At 48.6% G+C, this 21,351-nt stretch overlaps 6 protein-coding genes across 6 annotated transcripts; 2 read left to right on the top strand and 4 right to left on the bottom strand.

Annotated features, from left to right (window-relative positions):
* Positions 1–44: 44 nt before the first annotated feature.
* Positions 45–3,497, bottom strand: ONS95_005019 (uncharacterized protein). Its single transcript, XM_058498410.1, has 3 exons — positions 2,315–3,497; positions 1,869–2,238; positions 45–1,697 (listed from the first exon to the last, which is right to left on the bottom strand). The coding sequence occupies exons 1-3, from the start codon at positions 2,396–2,398 to the stop codon at positions 814–816; spliced, it is 1,338 nt and encodes a 445-aa protein (XP_058351924.1). The 5' UTR covers positions 2,399–3,497; the 3' UTR covers positions 45–813.
* A 3,786-nt stretch (positions 3,498–7,283) lies between these two features.
* Positions 7,284–9,299, bottom strand: ONS95_005018 (uncharacterized protein; the record flags this gene model as incomplete). The annotated part of the gene is made up of 1 exon (XM_058498409.1): positions 7,284–9,299. The coding sequence occupies one exon, from the start codon at positions 9,297–9,299 to the stop codon at positions 7,284–7,286; it is 2,016 nt and encodes a 671-aa protein (XP_058351923.1).
* Positions 9,300–9,570: 271 nt separating this feature from the next.
* ONS95_005017 (uncharacterized protein) lies at positions 9,571–10,797 on the top strand (the record flags this gene model as incomplete). Its single annotated transcript, XM_058498408.1, has 2 exons — positions 9,571–9,634; positions 9,683–10,797. The coding sequence occupies 2 exons, from the start codon at positions 9,571–9,573 to the stop codon at positions 10,795–10,797; spliced, it is 1,179 nt and encodes a 392-aa protein (XP_058351922.1).
* A 284-nt stretch (positions 10,798–11,081) lies between these two features.
* Positions 11,082–11,358, bottom strand: RPC10 (DNA-directed RNA polymerase core subunit rpc10; the record flags this gene model as incomplete). Its single annotated transcript, XM_058498407.1, has 2 exons — positions 11,082–11,106; positions 11,159–11,358. 2 exons carry the CDS (start codon positions 11,356–11,358, stop codon positions 11,082–11,084), a joined length of 225 nt encoding a protein of 74 aa, XP_058351921.1.
* Positions 11,359–12,555: 1,197 nt separating this feature from the next.
* On the bottom strand, positions 12,556–13,470 carry ONS95_005015 (uncharacterized protein; the record flags this gene model as incomplete). The annotated part of the gene is made up of 1 exon (XM_058498406.1): positions 12,556–13,470. The coding sequence occupies one exon, from the start codon at positions 13,468–13,470 to the stop codon at positions 12,556–12,558; it is 915 nt and encodes a 304-aa protein (XP_058351920.1).
* Positions 13,471–16,104: 2,634 nt separating this feature from the next.
* On the top strand, positions 16,105–19,008 carry ONS95_005014 (uncharacterized protein). The gene is made up of 2 exons (XM_058498405.1): positions 16,105–16,219; positions 16,277–19,008. Exon 2 carries the CDS (start codon positions 16,308–16,310, stop codon positions 18,732–18,734), a length of 2,427 nt encoding a protein of 808 aa, XP_058351919.1. The 5' UTR covers positions 16,105–16,219; positions 16,277–16,307; the 3' UTR covers positions 18,735–19,008.
* The last annotated feature ends 2,343 nt before the right edge of the window (positions 19,009–21,351 follow it).

Raw genomic sequence — 21,351 nt, 5'->3', positions numbered from 1 at the left:
CACCAAACGCTTCCGATCCTTCTCACAGAATTTTCAGAAGAAAGCCAAGATCATCACGAACCAATGTGCTCAGAGACACATGGCACATGGACTCGGTGTAATAAACGGCGACTATTTCGAAATCATGGCATTCTCGCATTTTTTTGGTCCTGTGACGGATGGAAACTAGAATACAGAAGCAGCACCTGAGGGACATGCCAGACTAGACTGCTGCAGAACTAAATCAGCCATCCAGCATCAGCATGAAAATGAATCTTCTTCGCAAGCGCCAGCTCCGTTCACCCCCAATGCCAATTCCCAATTCTGGTACCGCAGCAGCAAAACATACTGGGCAGCACAAGCCAACCATGAAAGCAATGGCACGTCTCTCTAACTACTCCATACTTTTACTCATTTTGATTCTTTTCCATGTTTCCTGCTGCAGTAAGTAAAAAGGAGATTTAGGAAAGTGCAAGCGCGAGAGGACGAAAGAGAGAACGACGAGGTGGACCAATGAACGAGTAGAAAGTCGACTGTCCATCCATCTAGAGTACATCTGACTTAGCTGCATAACAACGCGCGCTCCTGCAAATTTCGATTCCACCGCCAAACCGTCCATCCATCCATTCATGTTTATGCTGATGTAAAAGAAGGGAAGAAACATCTTTCTAGGTAGGGCCATTGGCAATATTCTTGGACACCTGCCTTGCCAGCTCAGACGGGAAGGAAAAGAAGATAGACCCCCATATTTCCCTTCCATGCTACAAAGAATGAAATGAGCCATATGCAATGCGACGCCTAGAAACACCTTTGTGACGCCAGATTATGGACAGATTACTTCGCCTCCGGGGAAGCTGTGCTATGAATCGATGGTGGTGGTAGGGAGGGAGTGGCCCAAGAACGAGCTGCCAGATCACACAATCTCCGAATGACGTTGGTTGTTCCAGATCCGGCGGCCTCATCTGAGACAAACTTCTTCGCAACCAGAAGCTTGCTTTTGTTATCACTCTCATCTAAGTGGAGTGGCGTGTCATTGTCGGTGTACTCAGAGACACGTTGACCGAGACCGCGTATAACAGCGATGGAGTACAGGACATCACGGTTCTCCCGACCATCAAGAAGGTTTCGGAGAGCGGAAAGTGTGTCATCGACGTCCTTGACCGCATTGCTATCTTCATATGGGAGGACGACAAAGTTGCCGAGAGTGTGCCAGAATTCCAGCTCGCGGAGTCTGTGATGATCTGTACTGCCAGGGATAGGTGCAGTGAGAGGATTGACTGCGGCCACGCGCCCGGTCAACAAAGTCTCAAAGACATCCAGACGATTGGTTGCTTCAGTAACATCATCACTGGCTGGGACGGTCTTCGATTCTTTAGCGACGTTGACCTCAGATCCTCTCACCATCGTAGCAAGAGTCCAGACAGTCCGACTTTCAACACTACCGGTGTATACCATCTCCTTGGGGTCCTCTTGCGACGTCTTTGCAAAGTGGAAGAGAAGACAGCCGAATTGATCCATTAGATGCTTGGTGCTGAGAAGTCTGTTCAAGCCCTTGGTGGAATACCACTTAGACTCAATAAAGTTCTCTAGGCCTGGGGCATAGATGCTGTAGTAAAGGTGCTTGATTTCCTCGATTGAAGATGGATCATTGGTGATGTCACGGGAAATACGAGGAGGCTGAGGTTGCTGATCAAGAAGTTCGCTAACCTGTCTCTTTGCTGGAGGGAAGTCAGTGGTTTGTCCAGGGACATATGCAACAGGAAAGAGCTGAATGAGGAAGACCCATCTCTCAGGCGCATCGATATCACTGCGATGCCCTTGCGAGGCGGCCAACACTGCGTCGAAATGCTTGCCAGTTGCCTGGGATCTGCTCGGGATATTTTACATACCTGGAGATGTGGTTTGGTATGTCGGGGCGGTCGTATTGACTGGAGGTGCTGCGGCAACATCCGCCAAAGCAGGATCAATTGCGTTGGTGTAATCGTATTGTGGGTGGGCAGAGCCAGGTGAACTGACGCCGACAGAGAGAGCGGGATCGTACGACGACATATTCGCAGGAGGCGCACCGTAATTTGCGAGCATCTGAGGTTGTTGTCCGTATGGGTTCGAGGTTGCTACCATGCCACCAAGAGAGGGAGCAGAGCTTGGGGCGGGCTGGATGGCAGCAGGACCTGGTTGTTGCTTAAAGATAGGATCGTAGCCAAGACACTCACGCTTGGACTTCTGGCAATTACGGCAGGCTGGGTGTTGTTCGTCGCACTGAGATGCGAGTTAGCAAATGATCGAGGGTAACGACAATGTCGGGCGCGAAAAGCGAGGTCAGCAGAAAACGGACTTGGAATGGGAAATGAGAGTCGGTAACGGCCAAGGGCCCGCCCATCCATGCATCTCCAGACTGGCTTGAGTAAAGCGACCTCATGTGCTCACTCGCCTACTTAGGTAGATTCGCTTGATGTAAACGAAGAGAACCCTTCGCGAAGAACCGAAGCGCCCAACCTCTTCTCTTCTCTTCTCGCGTACATCATTTTCAAGCTGTTGCGCTCGAAGAACACGAAACGAAAACGCACTGTACTGACCTTGATTCTACGCTTTCGGCATGTGAGGCAGCCTGTCTTGGTTCTGCGTTTGATTTCCTTTACGTCCAACAGGAGCGTCAGCATTTGCATATGCGGCGCCGGCTTTTGAGATCACGGAAATGCTCACCTTCTTGTGTCGGCCACCGCTCATGACGCGCGAATCCGCAGAAACTGGGAGAGCATATCGCATCTGGCCCGAAGGATCAGACGTGACATTTGCGTACTGGTGAGAGGGATGTGGCAAGGTCTGGCCTTGGTTGTGATAGTATGGACCGCCCATGTGCGCAACTGGTGGTGGAAGACCCGAGCCCATATTCTGCTGCTGCGATTGCTGGTCGATGAGGCGCATCGAGGGAAGGGACATCGAGTTGTTACTGCCGGTCGAGCTGGCGCGATATGGTTCGGTTGCTTGAGGTTGGTTCGGAGGAGGATAATATTGGGCGTTCGAAAGGGAAGGTGATGGATAATTACCATTCGTAGGACTTGGGTAGCCAGATGGTCGCTGGCCACCTTGCTGAGGTTGCTGAGAGCCCGACATCGATGGAGAGGGCGGCGCAGAGCCGTTCTGGAGATGGGAGTTGTTGTTGGAGAGGTGCGGGCTGTTGCTGTTGCGATTATTATTCTGCTGCGCCATGAGAGACGATGCTGACAGTTTGTCGGCGGGTTAGGGAGGTGTTTGCAGTTGGAAGTTGAGGTGATGAGATGATGGGACGCAACAACACCGACTAGTCGCGAGCGTCAGTGCAGTGAATCGGAATCGATTTCGTCGACGCTCAATGTCGCCGCGCAGGCTGGTATCTCGAATGGTCTGTAGGACTTTCGAGGCCCTCTCGGGTAGGTCGCTCCCTTGATGCTGAAGCGAACCGAGATACAGTAAACTTGATGGAGAGTGGAGCAGAAATATAGATAGGTAGGTAGGTAGGTAGGTAGGTAGGTAGGTGGCAGGTGTCGGCAGGTCAAGTCAGGGCAGGTTAGGCCAGGTCAGTCAAAAATGGCTGTCTCGAAGACAGGGCAGGGCAGGACAGGGCGGAAAGGGAGGGCTGGGCTGTGCTCAGGCTCAGGCTCAGGCTCGGTCAAGGCTGACCGGCAACGTAATTCGTAACGGACGTGCAGCAGCAGCCAGCGGCAGCACGATGCAGTAGGTATTAATGCGCTGCAGCTGGGAGGTAGACTTTGGGTCAAACTAAACGGATGCCAGGGCGTTGTAAACAGGGAGGGTGATTCAAGGCAAAGGTAGGTAGCAGGTAGGTGGTACCTTTAAAAGCAGACCATGCCAGTTCTGCAGGCGCGCGCGGCGGGCAGCGGTCCACTTGAAAAATCTTCTGGTTGTCTGCCTGCTTACCCCTTATTGGACTAGCGCGTTGGAAAGACCTTGTCGTATCGTGTTCCTACCTAGGCAAATTTGCCTTACGAAGTTAGGAACCTACCTACGAGATAATTTACCTAGATACCTTAGGCAAATTAGGTAGGTAAGGTAGGTAGGGAACGATAGAAGTACCTGTCCTTACCAACATACCTACCTACCTACGTGACGTGCCTGTAAAGCGGCATACCTATTTCTACGACTTACGAGAACTTACTTGCCCCTTTTCCCACGTGCAGCGCAGCGCAGCGCCGCGCAAGAAAAGGTCACATGGTCAGTCAAGAGCATTCCAATGGGCAGGCTTACATCTAGGTAGGTATAGGTAAATTAGGTCCTCCAGATTGCAGGTGGTTCTCTAAGTCAACAAACAACAGGGCTGTTTTTTGCGAGCACGCCCTCCTCGTCTGTGCTTCGCATCAGCCAGTGTGTGCCTCGGGAATTGGAGGGAATGAGTTGGACTTTGGGAGGGCACTTTGAGGGCAATTCAGTCCTCCCTCTCCCCTCTCCCCTTCTCCCCCTCTGCCATCCCCCCGAGCCCGAGCCTGTCTGCCTGTCTCTTGCCCCGACGTACGGAGTAAGCGTAGGCGTAAGCGTAAGCGTAAGCATAAGCGATAGAAGAATAGAAGAAGTCATGGAAGACTCGGTAAGGTCAAGACGAGTTACAAACCCCATCTTGAACACGGATCCGAGGGAGCTACTGTAGCAAAAACGATCATGCATCGGGGATATATTTGCAACAGGGCAGGGCCGGCCTTGGGGCTGGTTGGTTGGGCACGCTGCTGGGCTGGGCTGGGCTGGGCTGGGCTGGGCTGGGCAAGTTGGTGATGTTGGATCGTGTGCTGTAATAATATGGCAACGTTCCAGCAGCTTTTCAAAAATAAGAGCATACCGAGCATACCCCAACTGGGATCGTCCGGGGATACTCATATCAGCATCTGCTCAGAGACAACTACTAGGCAAATTGCCATATCTTGTCAAGGTCAACAATATTCCTGCGCGAATAAAGGAAGCTGCAGGTGGCCTGTCCTGTGACCTGTCCTGTCCTGTATGCCCTCGCCTGCCGACCGCATACTCGCTTGGAGGCTAGCAGGCGATCAAAATCAGGGGTATGGTATGGTGTTCGCCAGTCAGAGTAATTTACAAACTTTCATAGATCTAGTCCTCGTGTCCACCACGTCTCAGGATTGCTGAAGGACGTCCTACCACAGCGAGCACACCACTTTGTACTTGCAATCTGGCAGCGTGCAGCGTGCAGGCTGCCTCCCAGTATCACTGCGTAGATTGTACTGTACATACCTACCAAGGGACTTGTTGGTACATATGCATGTCACTGCTGCTGATGCCACAGCGCTATGTTTCAGAAGGCTTTCCCCGACATATGCGCTCTAGGGTGAGGGAGAGAAACAAAACATTTAATTTTGCAGATTCTTTCAGGCCAGATATCTTGCATCTTTAATGGCCTCTGACTTCTCGACGGCCTCCTACTATCGGGGGTTTTTGTGTATTTCCTCCCATCTGTTGTCAGCCAGCTGAATTTAGGGTTGGTTTCGATTCATCCATTTCGGCTCTCGCATCGCCGACGAAACACGTGCAATGCGGTATACGAATCCTCGAATCCTCCCATGATCTCGCAAACCTTTCAGTGCCTATATCCATGTGTTATATGAAAGACTGTATTGTCTCACCTCTCAGCCTATGCCATTCCGAAGCACATAGATATGGCATCTGCAACTTCGTGCATCCAATCGGCGCTTGTCAGTCTGGGTTCCATTTCCCTTGCTTTGGCTTTTGCCTCTGCTGTCATATGACTGGCAGCGAATGGTATAAATATCACAGTTCCGGTAGGTAGGCTTTCCAAGGGTTTGAGGCCAACCCGAAGAAACGATTACTGGATCATGATCAAACGCCATGTGCGACTTCTGTTGATGCGATTATACCACCTTCGTACCAGAGCAAATCGGCGCCATGAACGCAATCAATCCTTCGACTAAATTATCTCAGTACCCACGCAGTGGCATGCACACACATCCCTTGCTGGAGACTGAGCTCAACAGGCGAGCCCAGATTGATCTGATGCCTGTCATAGTCAGGCATAGTAGTCATGGTTGCACCAACAAGAACAAGGCATTACGTTGCCGGTTAAGAAATATGTTCCTAACCAAGGAGTGGATATCATAGGCAAGTATCGGAATCGATTAAACCGTTATGAGGCCACAAGGCACACCACTACACAAATTTACCCCTGTATCAGGTACGAATGCCACTTTAATAAGCGAAGAATACCCCTCGTAAGACACTGTTCTAGCTGTAATGTTATCAAAACAAACACTATTTAATTGATTTTTTAATTATTAAATAATTAATACACCTTTAATGCGATTTAAACGTATCTTTTAAAATTTTTATTATATGCTGTTTTATAATATTACAAATAACATATACATATGTTAACTGATTTTTTCTAAGTCAATTGCCTTCGCGAATAAAAGCGGTATAGGTGCTTTTAGGTGTGTTATGCGAGTGTGCCTTATCCCCTCAACTGCCGTATCAAACACACCTGTAGCGAGACCCTGTAATTAAGCGAAGAACGCTGGAGTTCGTTGTCGTCTAGGCAGCCTTAGCGCCTCGCTTCAGCACCGTGCCCTGGAAAAATGTGTTTTCGGCAGTTGAGGGGATAGCCTTATGACGGTTTAATCGTATCCCAAGTATCGGATGTGAGGAAATTGTTGCTAATCTGAATTATGGGATTAGCATTTCATACTGCGTTCAGCGTAGCCAGCCTCCCTTCATTTCTAGCCTCTTGTCATTTAAGTGTTATTGAGATTTCAGGGGTTAATAACTTGCAGTTATCCATTGAATGATTAGATCGACTTGACGCAGCCATATACTCTGATTGACTGATACCATGAAATTCGTAAACGTCGAGTTCGGGCGGCAGAGCACAGCACTTTCTTTTTTAACAAGAAAATGTAGATAGGTAGCCGCAAAACATTCGCAGGCAAGGATGTCACAATTATGTGCTTTTAATCAACACGTTGCTTCGCAGACGAGGCCTGGCTCTGTTGTGCTACTAACACTATCCCCGAGCTTGTTGGACAGCTGCATAGCTGTATCATGGAGGGAGACGAGCCTAAATCGTCCGTGTACCTCTGTAACCAAACACTGTACTTGTAAGAGGGCGCAATCTGCCTTTTACCGGCACGTAGTATGCTTTGAATCTTCACTGTCATTTCCCAATGCAGTTGTAGATGTTGTTCCATATACTCGAGTGAAATATCGTTTTCCCGGCAAACGGGCCGAAGAACCACTGACGAGCAGAGCCGAGAACCGACCAAAGCAGTTACATTTGACTTTCGAACAACCGACTACCCATCAGTAAGCACTCTCGTCCAGTCGAACTTTTTCCAACGCGCACGGAAGTCATCGAGGCGTTTATCCACTCGGTGCCAACGACCTTGCCTCTTTATCACATCAGGCTCAATGTCGAGCATCCCTCCAATGATCTCCCGTGCAAACAAATCTCCTTTCGGCCATCTATTTGAATCTTCAACAATATGGCCAAGACCTCCATCCAGATTGAACCACGCATGGAAGTATGGCATCTCCTTGGCAATTGAACGGCGGAAAGCCGACTTGCCCAAACCGTCTCGTGCTCGTGTAGCCGTATCTATCAATTTTTTGTGTTGTGTCCATTCTTCGTCGGATGAGAGGATCGCCTCCTTGAAGAAAGCTGGGGCTGTTTCACCAAGGCTATAAGGTAAGGGCACAGCCTGCATTGCGGCGTGCATTTTTCTGTGCGGAGTTGCCGCGTTCTCGTAAAAGACTACATCACGGCCTTGGTCGTGATACATCCGAGTGAGGCTCTTCATGAAGTTCCGGATCTCTTCCCATTCATCGTCATCACAATCTAGGAGATTTGTTCTGTGCTGAATTGGAACAATGACCGCACCACCTTCACTGAGCTCAGGCTCGGTTGGCAATGTTAGATATACTCGTGTACCCAATGATATGAGGGGAGCGACGGGGGCTTGATTTTTGTCTTCGTGATGACAGAGTTGACAGGAGTCCAGGATCCTGTTCATCTTCTGGAACTCTCCTACGGCAGCGTTCTTAAGGTTGATCTCAGATTTCTGTACTCGCTTGGCGAGTTTGTTGGCGTTGTCGTCCATATAATCCAGATCATCATCAAACTTGACGTCTTTAGCGATTCTCTCTGCAGCTCTCATGCCCTCACCTCCAGCTTGACCCCTTGTTCGACGTTCTTCGCGGACCATGTCATCAATGCTCATGTCCTCATTATCTTGAACAAGGCCTCTCTCTCGTCCTCTTTTGTTGTCAATTGACTTGACTTCCCCTCGGCTACCCGCTAGCATGCGATTATCCATCACCCCTAACACTACCACGCCTGGGTCCGATCGATTTCTGGTAAAGCTAGCCATAGCTTCGCCGTACTCTCTCTCAAGTCTCTCGGCGTCCGGGCTCTTCTTGAGCTTCGCCTTCATGAGTTGGGCCTTCAACCGATTCAGAGTAGTTGAGTCCGATACAGCGGCAAACTCAGCAGGCTCTTCCTGCACAACTGCCCGTGGTAATTGTATTGGCTCCTTTCTTGTTTCTTCGTGCTGTCGTCGAGTCCCCAATCTCAGCATTCGTTCCTGGAATAGCTCCCCACTTGGTTTCTCTTTTCCTACGTAACCTTCTCCATAAGTCCGTCGACGATCCAGTTCAATCTGCTCTTCTCGAGCGTCATCGAAGCTCTTCAAATCCCCAAAGCGAGCCAGGGCAACCTCATCGATCGATTTTCCACTTTTGTCAGCCTGTTTATACACAGCCTTGAGCTTTGTCATCCTCCATTGTGCCCCAGAATCACCGAAGGTGTACTCAACGTCTTTTCCTACCTCTATATCCTGGAGCTTCTTTCCATCCGCTAGGTCCTGTAGCTGTAGATTGAGCTCATTCTTGTGGATTTTCAAGTCGTAGTCTGGCTTCGGAGGTGGAGCCTTGGCTAATTTCTTTATACCCTTCTGAGTGTAATCGATATCCATCGCAGAAGGTGCTTCCATCCAGGAATCGCGTGTCGGTTTGGGGGTGATGTCTGGCTGCTCATCGTCTAGGTTTGGCAAATCTTCGTGCGGATCCGAGGCTTTTGCGTGCTTGTGGCTTCTTCGGTGGCCTTCTTCTTCACCGTCCCTTGATGCTCTCGACCTCTTGTGCCTGTGATAATCCCTAAAGCGTTCCTCGTCATGAGCATCGCGCAGCTTATGACCTGATCTGTGTCTGTGTTTCCCAGGATCCCGATCCTTCTTCCTGCCATATTTCTCTTCCCTCTCCCTGGCTTCCTTCTCCTCCGCTAGAATTTTCTCAAATTCGTCAAGGCTGTTCATTTCGTCTTTTTGAGGTGAATGGGAAAGAAAATCTGGGGAAGCGAGTGGATCACCTTGACCAACTACCTAGCTTTGGCGAGCAAGATTTAGTTAAAAGTAGAAACCTGGAAACGACAGCCCACCTCGAACCCCGCCAATCTTCACAGGCAAACTAAATCTCAACATACGTTTTGCTTCACCTGCCTCTCAAAATCCACTTTCCTTCGGGCAGCAGGTGCCCACGAGGCTTTCTTCCATCCTAACCTCGGCGCGACGCGTGTGTAGTCCCAGAATGGCGACTTCCCAGCTTCTAGTGCCCACCCCGCCAACAGCTATTGTCTGCGTAGGCATGGCAGGTTAGTAATGGTCCATAACTTCTATGCAGCTGGATAACAGTCAATAAGGAAGCGGAAAGACGACTTTCATGCAACGCATCAACAGCCATCTCCACGCCCAGAAAGAACCTCCATATGTAATCAACCTCGATCCGGCAGTCCGCAATGTTCCCTTCGACAGTAATATCGACATTCGCGATTCGGTGAATTACAAGGAGGTAATGAAGTCCTACAATCTTGGTCCCAATGGCGGCATCCTGACATCACTTAACTTGTTCGCAACGAAAATTGATCAAATCCTTGGACTGTTGGAAAAGCGCACGACACCAGATCCTGCGAAACCTGACGCAAAGACTATAAAGAGCATATTGGTGGACACACCTGGTCAGATTGAAGTGTTTGTATGGAGCGCTTCTGGTGCCATCTTGTTGGATTCTTTGGCGTCGACATTCCCAACGGTCATCGCATATATCATCGACACTCCACGAACTGCTTCTACAAGTACCTTTATGAGCAACATGCTATATGCTTGCAGTATTCTCTACAAGACTAAGCTTCCTATGATTCTGGTTTTCAACAAAACAGACGTCAAAGATGCCGAGTTTGCAAAGGAGTGGATGACAGACTTTGAAGCTTTTCAGGCAGCTTTGAAGGAAGAGGAAGAGTCTGGCAGCTTTGGTGGAGTTGAAGGTGGGAGTTCGGGGGGTGGAAGTGGTTATATGGGCTCTTTGCTTAACAGTATGAGCCTAGTGTTAGAGGAGTTTTACAGTCACTTGAGTGTGGTTGGAGTGAGCTCCATGACTGGAGCCGGGATCAAAGAGTTCTTCGAAGCTGTACGAGACAAGACCGAGGAATTTGAGCGCGATTATAAGCCCGAATTGGAGCGAAGGAGGATTCAGAGGGAAGCTGAAAAGCTGAAGAACAGGGAGAAAGAATTGGGCAAGTTGATGAAAGATATGGCGGTTTCTGGGGAGCCTTCTTCTACGAAGTCGGCGACGAAAACACCCGACATGGATACTTTGAGCGACATGGAGGATTCCGGCGACGATGATGGCGAGGATCAGACTGGGGAAGGTTTGACCTCAAGATACAAACAAGCTCTGGAAGAATCTGGCCCATATGCGTCAACGAATGAGGATCATAGCTTCACAAGATATCTTCGAGCAAGTCAGATGAACATGTAGAGGCACGGAGGGAATTGGAGCAAGGGTTCACGGCGTTAGATGGTAGCATTGCACTGGCGCATCTTTTGAGATCAAATAGGATACCTGACATACTTCGTAGGCATGTCGAAGTACGCAAATAGGGATCCCCTCGCAAATGCGGGCCCCCTGATATCTCCGAATGAGACAGCCTGCATTCAATTTGCGAAAAACCATACGCCCCAGTCGTTCCCAAAACGCCCAATCCGTCCAGTGTCCAAGCATCAAATTCCATCATCATAACACATATGCCTCGCCTTCAAAGGTCATCTCGCCTCGAATTGAACCATTCTAGTAAAAGTCAGCAACGAGCCTCTGGCAGCGTATAACCGAGAAGACTCACCTCTTAGTCCGCTCTTTATACAAAACGCGATGCCCACACTCTTTGCATCGGATTGGATCACCTCTCTTCAGTGGCACCTTCGCGCTGCAATCGCCACAAGTGTATATGATGGCTGGGCCTTCGATAGCAGTTCCGGCGTTGAAAGCGTCGCGGCCAGGAGCTGGCGCCTGGGTAGGAACTTGGTACGCTTCTCGAGACATGGTGGTCTACCTGGTTCTTGTTTGCGAATGTGAATGTTGGGAAGGTTCTTTGTTGATATCGAAGCTGGATTTTGCGAGGCTGATAAAATCCCGTCAGCTCAGCACGAATTCAACATGGTGGTGCAGGGGTGGTGGTTAACCTTTCCTCTTGTGGCTACAAAATCAGGTGAATGGGTAAATATTTTTCCGAGCCGCTCATGGTGCCTGGCGAGCCTGGCAGCCAGGGCAAGCAGCTTCACTGTTACGGTCACGTTCATTCTTACCAACGAAGGTACCAAGGTACCTACTACCTAGGTACCTTAAGTATCTACCGACCTTGAAGGCAAATGCTGGGTTCTTAGAACCGTTCGAGTGGCACGAGACATTGTAAGTCTGGAGCGGTTCCTGGAAATCAGCGAACGGTCAATTGATAGTAACAAAGATCTAGAGTCTTTGACGGAGTTGCGAGGTTACTATTTCTGGAGAGTGCCTCCCCACGGTGAGGCAAAACCTGCCTTCTCCCAGGGTACTTACTTGCCTACCTACCTGCCTACCTACCTATTAGGTAGGCAGGTAAGGTAACTCAAATGTGCATTTGTGCACATGCTGCCACCACTGCACCTCCAGTCAATCGTCCTCTTCAATCCAATGCTCTTATGCTTTTGACAGCGATGAGATTCTTGGCTGTTGCATGCCAATGTCATGCCTAGCGAGTTCTGGGTGTTAAGGTGAATATTCGGCTGTTCAACCGTCTTGGATGCGTCGCTGTTAGGTAGAGCAATAAAGCTGACAACACCTGGCTTCACCTCCAGAATATAGAGCGCCTTCCTCCGCTCCCATAGGCCACAAACATGCCTAAAGCCTCAAAGTCTCTTGCGGGACATTCTCGCTATGGGACCAAGTTCACGCCACTGGTGATAGTGATCATCGTAGTATTGATTTTGGGTAAACTAGGAATGTAGCCGAGCATTATTTCTTGGTCAAAAATTCATCCGCTACAGGTGACATGAGTTCGATAGATGGAAATGGGAAGCAGAGCCGTCGAATCCGTGTTCTTTCTTTCTGTTACTTCGGTATTGGCACCCTTTGCTCACTTCTGGCTGAAGATACAACGCCGAAAGACACTACATACTTAAGAGGGCCAAGAGCAAGAACAGGGGATTGATTTTGGTTTGTGCACCACATCTTCCAATTAGTTGCCTGCTTCCACTATAGGGCTCAGCAACCCGACCCTTCCGCTTCGGTATCTCGTTTCACCATAGGCTGGCTTTCAGCCTTCAAGGCAAGTCGCTCACCACAGACCCAGAATCCCGCTGCTTCGACGATACGGCATATAACATCCAACTCAGTACGATCTCTCGGGGCGTAGATCATGATGAACTCCCGAGGAACATAAGCTTTCATCCAACCACCTCGAGCAAGTGGATGTCTCTCACCCCATCCCTTCTCCAGAACAACCTTGGCATCGTCTGGATGGAGATTCAGATGCATGCTTCGATCGCTATGGTGGACGTGACATATCTCTCCCCTGCATGTAGCATTGATGGGGGTTCGCGCAAAGAGAGCGAGTCCTTTCTTCTCAAAACATGACGTACCAATGCGGAATGCATCGGGATGTCTAAAAGCGAGATTCTCGAGACTTGTTCGCAGAATTCGATTCATCTCAGCGCAGCCGGGCTGATCAAGTTGTCGTTGTGGGGCGATACCTGCAATCCTCGGTCGAGGACCTGTTCGTTCCGGAAGCCAAGATTGAGCACGTTCGTAATACCCTGTAATGGGATATATCTTCTCGGACACTATCATCACAGGGGTATAGGGGTCGGATAAGGCAAAAAGTCTGAGGTAGGTGATTTTGAGATACCCAAAAAAGGTTGAGGGAGTTCCACCCGGGCCAAGACTGAGGAAATTGACATAGTCGTTGTGGATGATCCATGGCAGAGGAGCCAATGCCAGAAGTGTGCATGTGAGGGAAGGTTGCAAAATCTGGATGGCAAGAATCGTTGCGAGGATCGTCAGGACCAGACCAGGTCCGTTGAGAGTTATCTGGAGGATATCATGCTGTGTCATTGGTGTTGGGGCATCAGACTGATAATCGGGTTCCCGCACCAAGATCTGGGTCGTTGTGGTTGTCATTGCTGTTGAGCTAGCCATTACTATTGCCCGTTAGTTATGATCATCACCAGGGTTTCCATTGCTCACTTAAGAATAGTTCGGGTTCCAAACTGAAGTCTGACACCTAGCACATTCAGTAGCTCGAGTGCCAGAGAAAGAAAGTGAAAGCCGAAAGGCGAAAATTTTAGCAGTCACGTTGGAAGTCTAAGAGCTTGGAATTGCTACAGCGACAGTGGGGCTTGGACAAATTGATAATGGGAGCTGACAGCTTGGCTCAGTAACAACACAAGGTCTCAACGACTGATCTGAAGCAACGAAGCACAATGGGAACTATTTGAAATCGGGTGAAAGATGAGTTTGGTATCCCTGATAGGATACTTGGTTCTTGAGATGAATGAATGAGAACATAGGATCTATGGCAATAGAACAACGAGACACAGCAAGTTCTCGGAAGAGGGAGTTGTAAGACCTTAAATAAAGCTATGGGGATCAGCACTGGCTGCTCGTAGGCTCGCTTCTTGCTGCACAAGTGAGGTAATCCCACTTCCTCTCCGCGACTTAGCATGTGGACAAAGTACGGGAAGGGGAAGGAAAGGGAAGTCGTTGTCAATTACAACTGGCCGCAATCGGATTGCCATGTCACAGCTGGACAGAGTTCTGACGCTCAGGGAACCAGGAGATCGTCACTTGACAAAACAGCACTGTCCAATTGGCTAGAGACGCCACCAACACTGCTGGCGGCTCCGATGGTCGTATGATGTACCTCGATCCCTACCTAGGTACTCAAGGGAAGCTTTAGGGGCGGTGGAGGAGTAAACGAGCCGTCACGAACAGCCCTCACTGTTCCTATCTAAATTAGCCTTACGTAGAATCTTCCGCTGTCTTCCAACATATTTCGATATCAACTGAGCAGATCCGGGTCGACACAGTAAGGTGAAATTCTTTCCATTCAATGTTCTAGGATCAGCTGGCAATTGGTGGCACATGTTGTGAAGTGAAGCAGAAGCAGCCCAACATGACATTGTTTGCGGGGTTACAAGGGCGGCGGCTCGCTACAGGAGACAGCTGGTCTGCTCCTGAGTGGCCAACTGGATACTGCCATGATTCCTTCCGGCCGTGTCATCAAGGTTCCTGGCAAATAAACTTGACAGCAAGGAGATACGGTGCACTGATGGCAGATGGGTAGCGCGAACCTTGGGACCTGGCAGTCGCTGGAGGGCAATGGGTTGGGCATACCTGTTATGACGAAAGTGATTCCAGGCCCTCGAGCAGTAGGCATTTTACCTTTTGTAGAACGACAACGGCAACGGCTGCAAGGCCAGCGGAAATGTGAAATGTGGTCACACCGGTTGCAGCTCAGGTGGTTAGTACTTAATATTACTGTAATGAGCCAGAGATGATCGTGAGTCCTGGCCGTCGTGTTCCGGGCTGCGGGGATACTCCAGCTGGCCGGGCTGGGCTAGCTACAGTACCTGCTAGGTAGGCTAAGCCCAGAATTACCTGGCTGGCCAGCGCCAGGCGCTGTGCTGTGCTGTGCCGTGCCGTGCTGTGCACTCAAGGAAGACTAAAGTTACACGCAAATTTATTTGTACTAGCAAACTCACAATACTTGTACCTTGGGCCACGACAGGTTCGTGCGAGTTGAAGATGGGGGAACGCCTCCTTTCCCCGACCGTACCTCTCGCTGGTAAGAGAAGAACACAGAGCCGAGTGGTTAGCATGGCTCAGCATGGCTACGCGACCCTTCGAAGCTAGGCTGCTGAGATACGGTGCGATACTCTTTCCTTAAGGTATACCTGAACTTGCAGGCATGAGCTGTGTAAGGAGCGATAAGAGCTCTGGCTAATCCATTGTTTTCTCGTGCCCTGTCGAGCCTGTCCAGAAGGTGCGCGGGGCAGTCCTAACAAAAACAACTCAGCATCCGAGAACGGTCCTGGTGGTCCCTCACGTAGCATGAATGAATGAATGGATGAATGAATGCATGCGAAGATTCAGCAGTGAGTTGCAGCAACGATGCGTGGCACCGCATTGCATTGCATACCTGACAACTAGCCTTAAGCTGGACATAGTCCAAAAGAGGAGAAATGGTCCAGCTGAGGGGCATTACTCTCGCTTTGTGCACGTCTTGAGCTCGATCGACTTCGACATAGGTATCTTACTGACGCTCTAATACATACAAGCATGTGCGAAGTCCTCACTGGACTACCTACATAGGTAGGTACCTTAAGTCCACAGTCTTGTCAGTCAGCTTTTTATCTGCCTTCTGCTGCTGTGTTGGGGGTTTTCGTAGCTGGCGCCGCAGATTGCCCGGCATGGAGGCCGCTGATGAGGCATGCCTATTAACAAAAGGGGCTTGAACCGTGGTGATCATGTCTACGACCCGTGGCAATTATGACAGACTGCCAGAGGCAGTGGCAGTGGCACCTCCAAATTCCCGTGGTCGGCTCTTCCCATTCGCTTGTGTGTTGTTTCCTGGATACCGTACCTACCCTACCTAAAAATAAAATAAAGTTGCCCGCCGAGCCCGCCTAAAAGATACATGGATGGCAACCGACAAGTTTCGTAAGCGACGCGATAAGGTTGATAAGGTTGCTAGGGGCAACCAGGTAAGATGCTATGTTTTTCTCATATCCTACCTAATACAATATACAGGATGCCACACTCTCGCTTTGCTCAGATCTGTCATCTTGGCAAATACCAATATCTCTACCTATCGAAGCACATATCGCGAATCTCTGCCCATTCCTAAACTTGTGCATAGAATCACCCAGTGTGCAATCTCAATCACCATACATTCCGCAGGACGTGGCTGACTGATTCGAGGCAGACGACAAACATTCCATTGAGCGGAATTTGGGATGGTAGGCTTCAGCGCCCCCGACACGCTGAGCGTGACAAAACGATCATCTCCCTCTAAATACTCCACCCTCAACAACCATAACCAGCGTCGGTTGAAGAATAATGTCGACCTCGAAAAACATCAGTACTCTTCAGAGAATAGCGACGACGAATCAGAAGATGAATCAGACTACTCCTCCGTTGTCTCCTCGCGAGAAACCTCTGGTTCATATTCATCTAATAGGCCGATGCTGCGGAGGAAGTCACCACCTGCAAAGTCATCAATGGCATACCGTCTACCTAACAGAGTCACCCGTTATCTCTGTTTAGGGTTGATTTCGACTCTTGTTGTTTTTGTGCTGGGTCTAGTGCGTATGAGTATTGTATCTTCACGCAGAGTAGAGGTCGGGGATGTAGGCGCACGTCCAGCACCACGTCCTCCAACTTGGGAGAAGTTTGAGTTCTTGACACGGTATTATGGTGGAATTCGAACGCTGGTACCAATCTCTGAGAACAAGCCAGAATACCCATCTCCTGAGGACGAAATGGCCTTGGTGAATAGTACAGTTGTCACTAATATTCGAAATATCCCAGCGAGCAAGCCATTCGAAGCATACAAGAACCATACGTCCCCCAGCTATCTGAGCGAATACATGCCGATCCAAGAATGCTTCTTAGATGAGCAGTCTACTGTCCGTATCCCCAAACTTCAGTTCTACAGTGGAAGACCTAGCGGATTCCCCGACAATGTCATGGGATCCTATGAATTGCTTGGATTGCCGGAGGATATCTGCTTTGAACGATTTGGAAGACTTGGTCCTTATGGATATGGGTACTCTTCGAAATATGGAGGGACTGGGACTGGCCAGCACGGTGATATTGAGGGCTCCGAAGCAGTGTGGGCCGGCAATTCTGGTGTTGAGGGCGGCGGTCAAATCGATTATTCCAGCATCGACTGGGGAGCTGCACAAAAGAGATGCTTTATTGCAAATGCTGCACGTTTCAACGCCGAAGCTTCAATGTCAAACCTGACGATGGCCAACAAACAATTGCCACGAAATGCCGTGGTCATTAGGACCTGGGATACGTTTGAATACCGTGAGGAAGATATTCTGCATCTCAGAGCATTGATATCGGAGCTTTCTCTTGGCTCGGGTGGGGAGTACGACGTTCACCTGCTCGTTCAAGTTAAGAATGAGCCTGCTAATCCCATTTGGGCTGATGCAGAAACATACCAGGCGCATTTGAATGACTCGGTGCCAGCTGAGTTTCGTACTATTGCAACTTTATGGAGCGAGACACAGATGCTCATGATTTACCAGGGAATTTTCGACACCTTCATCCGAGACAGGCCTGTACACGGGCCATATCGTGGGTTACAGATGGCCATGCAGTATTTTGCTCATACCCATCCTGAGTACGACTTTTTCTGGCATTGGGAGATTGATATTCGGTATACTGGCCATTATTACAGTCTTTTTTCTAACATTGAATCATGGGCCAAGAAACAGCCTCGGAAAGGACTCTGGGAACGAAGCAGTCGATTTTATATTCCATCTGTTCATGGGTCATGGGAAGATTTTAAACAAATGGTTCGAGTTCAGACGGAGATGGGTACCGAGAGTCCGGATAATATCTGGGCAGGCATCAAAGGGTCCAAAGCGGAGCGTCCTAAACTCGACAAGCCAATTTGGGGACCTGAACGTCCAAACGACCCAGGGGATTGGTATGAGACAGAGAACGACCCAAAACCTCCTACTGGATACGAAAAAGACAAGTACAAGTGGGGATTAGGTGAGGAAGCTGATCTCATCTCCTTCAACCCACTTTTCGATCCCGAAGGAACGACCTGGCTTCTGGAGTCTGATATAACCGGCTACAATATAAGTAACGGACTCCCACCACGTCGAGCAGCAATTGTAACGTCATCGAGAATGTCGAAGCGTCTACTTGGCACCATGCACCGAGAAACCGCTTTCAAGAAGCACCATGCTTTTTCTGAGATGTGGGCACCCACTACGGCTTTGCACCATGGTTACAAAGCGGTGTATGCCCCTCATCCAGTTTACGTCGACCGAGAGTGGCCCACTGCATACCTTGCTGGAGTCATGAATGCAGGGAGGAATGGAGCTACTGGAGGTGCCCGCACCAGTGTCTTTGGAGATAAAGAACACAACCTTCTTGGTATGTCATGGTATTACAATGCCGGGTTCGCCCCAAATCTGTGGAAAAGATGGTTAGGATTCAGGGTGAATAACGAAGGGGGCGAGGAGTTTGAGTTGACAGTTGACGAAGGAAGAGATGGAAAGGGTGTAAATGGTATGAGGGGTGGTGAAGGAAGGATGTGTTTGCCACCGATGCTCATTCACCCTGTCAAGGGTGTAGAACTACCAGTCGAAGAGTCCCCCGAGAAGGATGACATACCGGAGAGTAATCCAGATGCATAATTTAGCAAATTTGTTTGGGCTGGCGTTGAGCGATTACATGATAGCGTTTCTGGAATTTTGGCAGGGAGTTAGGCAGCACCGGTACTAGGATCAATTCTAGGTTATTACATGACCAAAACGTTGGCTGTTGCAAAGTCACCGTAATGAAAGTCGATGCTTCCTGATAGATCTGATAGTGGGATATGTCTTTGCCGCAGACAATGTCGAGGTCCACGATCGCCTCACTGCCCTAGAGACCGTTTCAGTCATGAGCTAATAGATTCACATTTACAAAGAAAGAGTCTTGTTACGAAGTTGTATTGGGCAGTTCTTAGTCGTGTCTACAAACGCCTACTCCTTGGGCTATCATCATGGATGAAAGTTATTGAGTCAGTAGCCTTGGAAACGGGCCTGCAGTTGCTACAACGACTTGGATGTGATGCGACTACTCTAAAGGTTGGAAGACTCACAGACCTATCAAGGTCAGGACCTATGTAGGTGAAAATGGCTGGGTAAGTCTGGATTGACATCCTTGTGAGCATATCCTCTGTTCTGCCAGGCTGTGACCAGTCGAAAACTATGTTTGTTTGGACAGCTGTAAGCTTCACCGCTCGCATTGGTGGTTTATAGTCGTAGTAGCCAGAAGGTGGATCCAAGAACATGCTATGGAAGATGCATGGCAACGGAGAACAATCTGCTGGTATCTTTCTTGTGGTCTGTGATGGACATGTCTTGGAATAGACCTCACGAAGGGCAGCCGCCAATCAGCAGCTCGTCTGTACCATGTGGGCGCATAGAGTCTTGAGACAATAATGGAACTCATTGATGTAGAGCTCACAGTGTAGCAAACCTGAGACACCAAGATGCCAACTCGAAGCCAAATTCTACCAAGCCGAGTTGGGGCGTTGCAGTACTGTAATGGCAGCCTGGCAGCTGCTTCTTCGCTTTTTTGTTTTTGGCATGGAGCATCGCTTTAGCGTACAATACTTTGAGGCTCTTCAGCGCATATCGCGACACTTCGGACCTCAGCGAGCTCAGCCATATTGTACCTACGGCTCATAGGGTAGCGAGAGCCGGTTCCGGTCAGGTCATAGCTCTACTGCGTACAGAGCCTCTTTTGGAAGCCTACAGGTACTGTAACAATTGTGATCGACCGGCACTCATGCCTAAACCTCGTCCCGATCCGCAGCACCTCTCGCTTGGCGTTCAAATGAGACGTACGAAACATGTTCGTCACTTCAGCCAAGGGGCCAAGAACTATATGGATCCCAGACTACTACCAGGAGAGGAACATTACTCGCAACAAACAAAACAAGATCAGGAGCGGCCAAGCCCATTGAACAAGTCTCGAGGAAGTAAGAGTACTTGGCCAAACGTCGATCATTTCAGCCAACTATGTTGATCATACTTTGTGAAAATATTAGATTCATTCTTAATAGCTATTTTTGGATCACCTGTTCTCTGTGAACTTTGGTGCCGATACATGCCAGCTCGCATATATAAAGCGAGGTTTCCGTGGCTGCAGATGCTTCTCTACACAGCACGACTTCCTCTTCGCAATCGCATTCCATAATATTTCAACAGACAACTATACGATTGTCATCCCTGTTTTGTCCCCAATAAAAAGTAGCAGAGATGTCCAGTCAAACTCAAGCCACCATGTCCCGGCCAGGTACTTATTACATCCATTTGGTATTCTGAGAGTGAAAGAGGCTGACTAAACGAGGCCGATCGTCTACTGCCTCCTCGACTTCTTCCACTGGTAGCTGGCTTGAACTTACCAGCACCAATGGGTTACAGTATTTAGATGCAGATGCATCTGATAGAGCATCCTTACCAAGCAAATTCCTTCAAGTGCGTTGTCTGATGCTTATGAACTTTCAAGTCCACATTTCACCTCTAGAGTGATTTGTATTATGCAAAAGAATGATGCTGACTGTAGTAACGAAATAGCTCAGCGTTGCTGCTCCATCCAAAGAGAGCAAGTTATGCCGCCAAGGGACAATAAATGAGGAGAGTCAGCGACTTTTCCTTCTCCGCGCGAGGGACAGCTAATTTAGCTATTACTGGGGGAGCCTATCATACCAGCCGGACTGTGTTAGCAATGTTTGATTTTAACGTTTATATCTATGTTTATGTTCTAGAAACATGGCTTGGAGGGTAGGGACGAAGATTAATTAAAGACCTCGCGAGCTTAAAGCGTAAGAACAGTGTATTGAATTTTTATCTAAGGTGAAAAGAAGTAATATTATAATAAACCTATTAAGTTAACTTTTAAGAGGAAGCTTTTCCTTCTCTCTTCCTATTATAATAAACTAATTATAATCAGCTAGTTATATAAGTGAGGCTAATATTATAAGGCTATAAGACTAGAGTTATATAATAAACTTAGGATTAGTTTAGTTTATTAGTAGTTATATCTCTTTTACTTATTTTTAAGACTTTTTAAAAACCTCTTTCTCTTATTATTCTTTTTATTTTATATTATAATTATTAATAAATCTTTATTATATTATTATATTAGAAAAAGTTAACTTTACTTATAAAGGTCTTAATATCTACTTTTATTAAATTTCCTAAGTATCTTTTAAGTATAATTAAGTTATACTTATATTTAAAGTACTTTTTTTACTTTTAC

Source organism: Cadophora gregata (assembly GCF_030347475.1).
Source record: "Cadophora gregata isolate MNR1 chromosome Unknown scaffold_15, whole genome shotgun sequence".
NCBI lineage: Eukaryota > Fungi > Ascomycota > Leotiomycetes > Helotiales > Ploettnerulaceae > Cadophora > Cadophora gregata.
The sequence above is the reverse complement of the archived record's forward strand: the minus strand, read 5'-3'. Positions and strand labels throughout refer to the sequence as shown.

Coding starts and splice junctions, on each gene's coding strand:
- ONS95_005019 (XM_058498410.1), bottom strand. CDS start 2,398: ATGAGGTCGCTTTACTCAAGCCAGTCTGGAGATGCATGGATGGGCGGG. Junction 2,239..2,314: donor ACTCTCATTTCCCATTCCAA/GTCCGTTTTCTG, acceptor CTCGCATCTCAG/TGCGACGAACAACACCCAGC. Junction 1,698..1,868: donor ATACCAAACCACATCTCCAG/GTATGTAAAATA, acceptor ACTTCCCTCCAG/CAAAGAGACAGGTTAGCGAA.
- ONS95_005014 (XM_058498405.1), top strand. CDS start 16,308: ATGGTAGGCTTCAGCGCCCCCGACACGCTGAGCGTGACAAAACGATCA.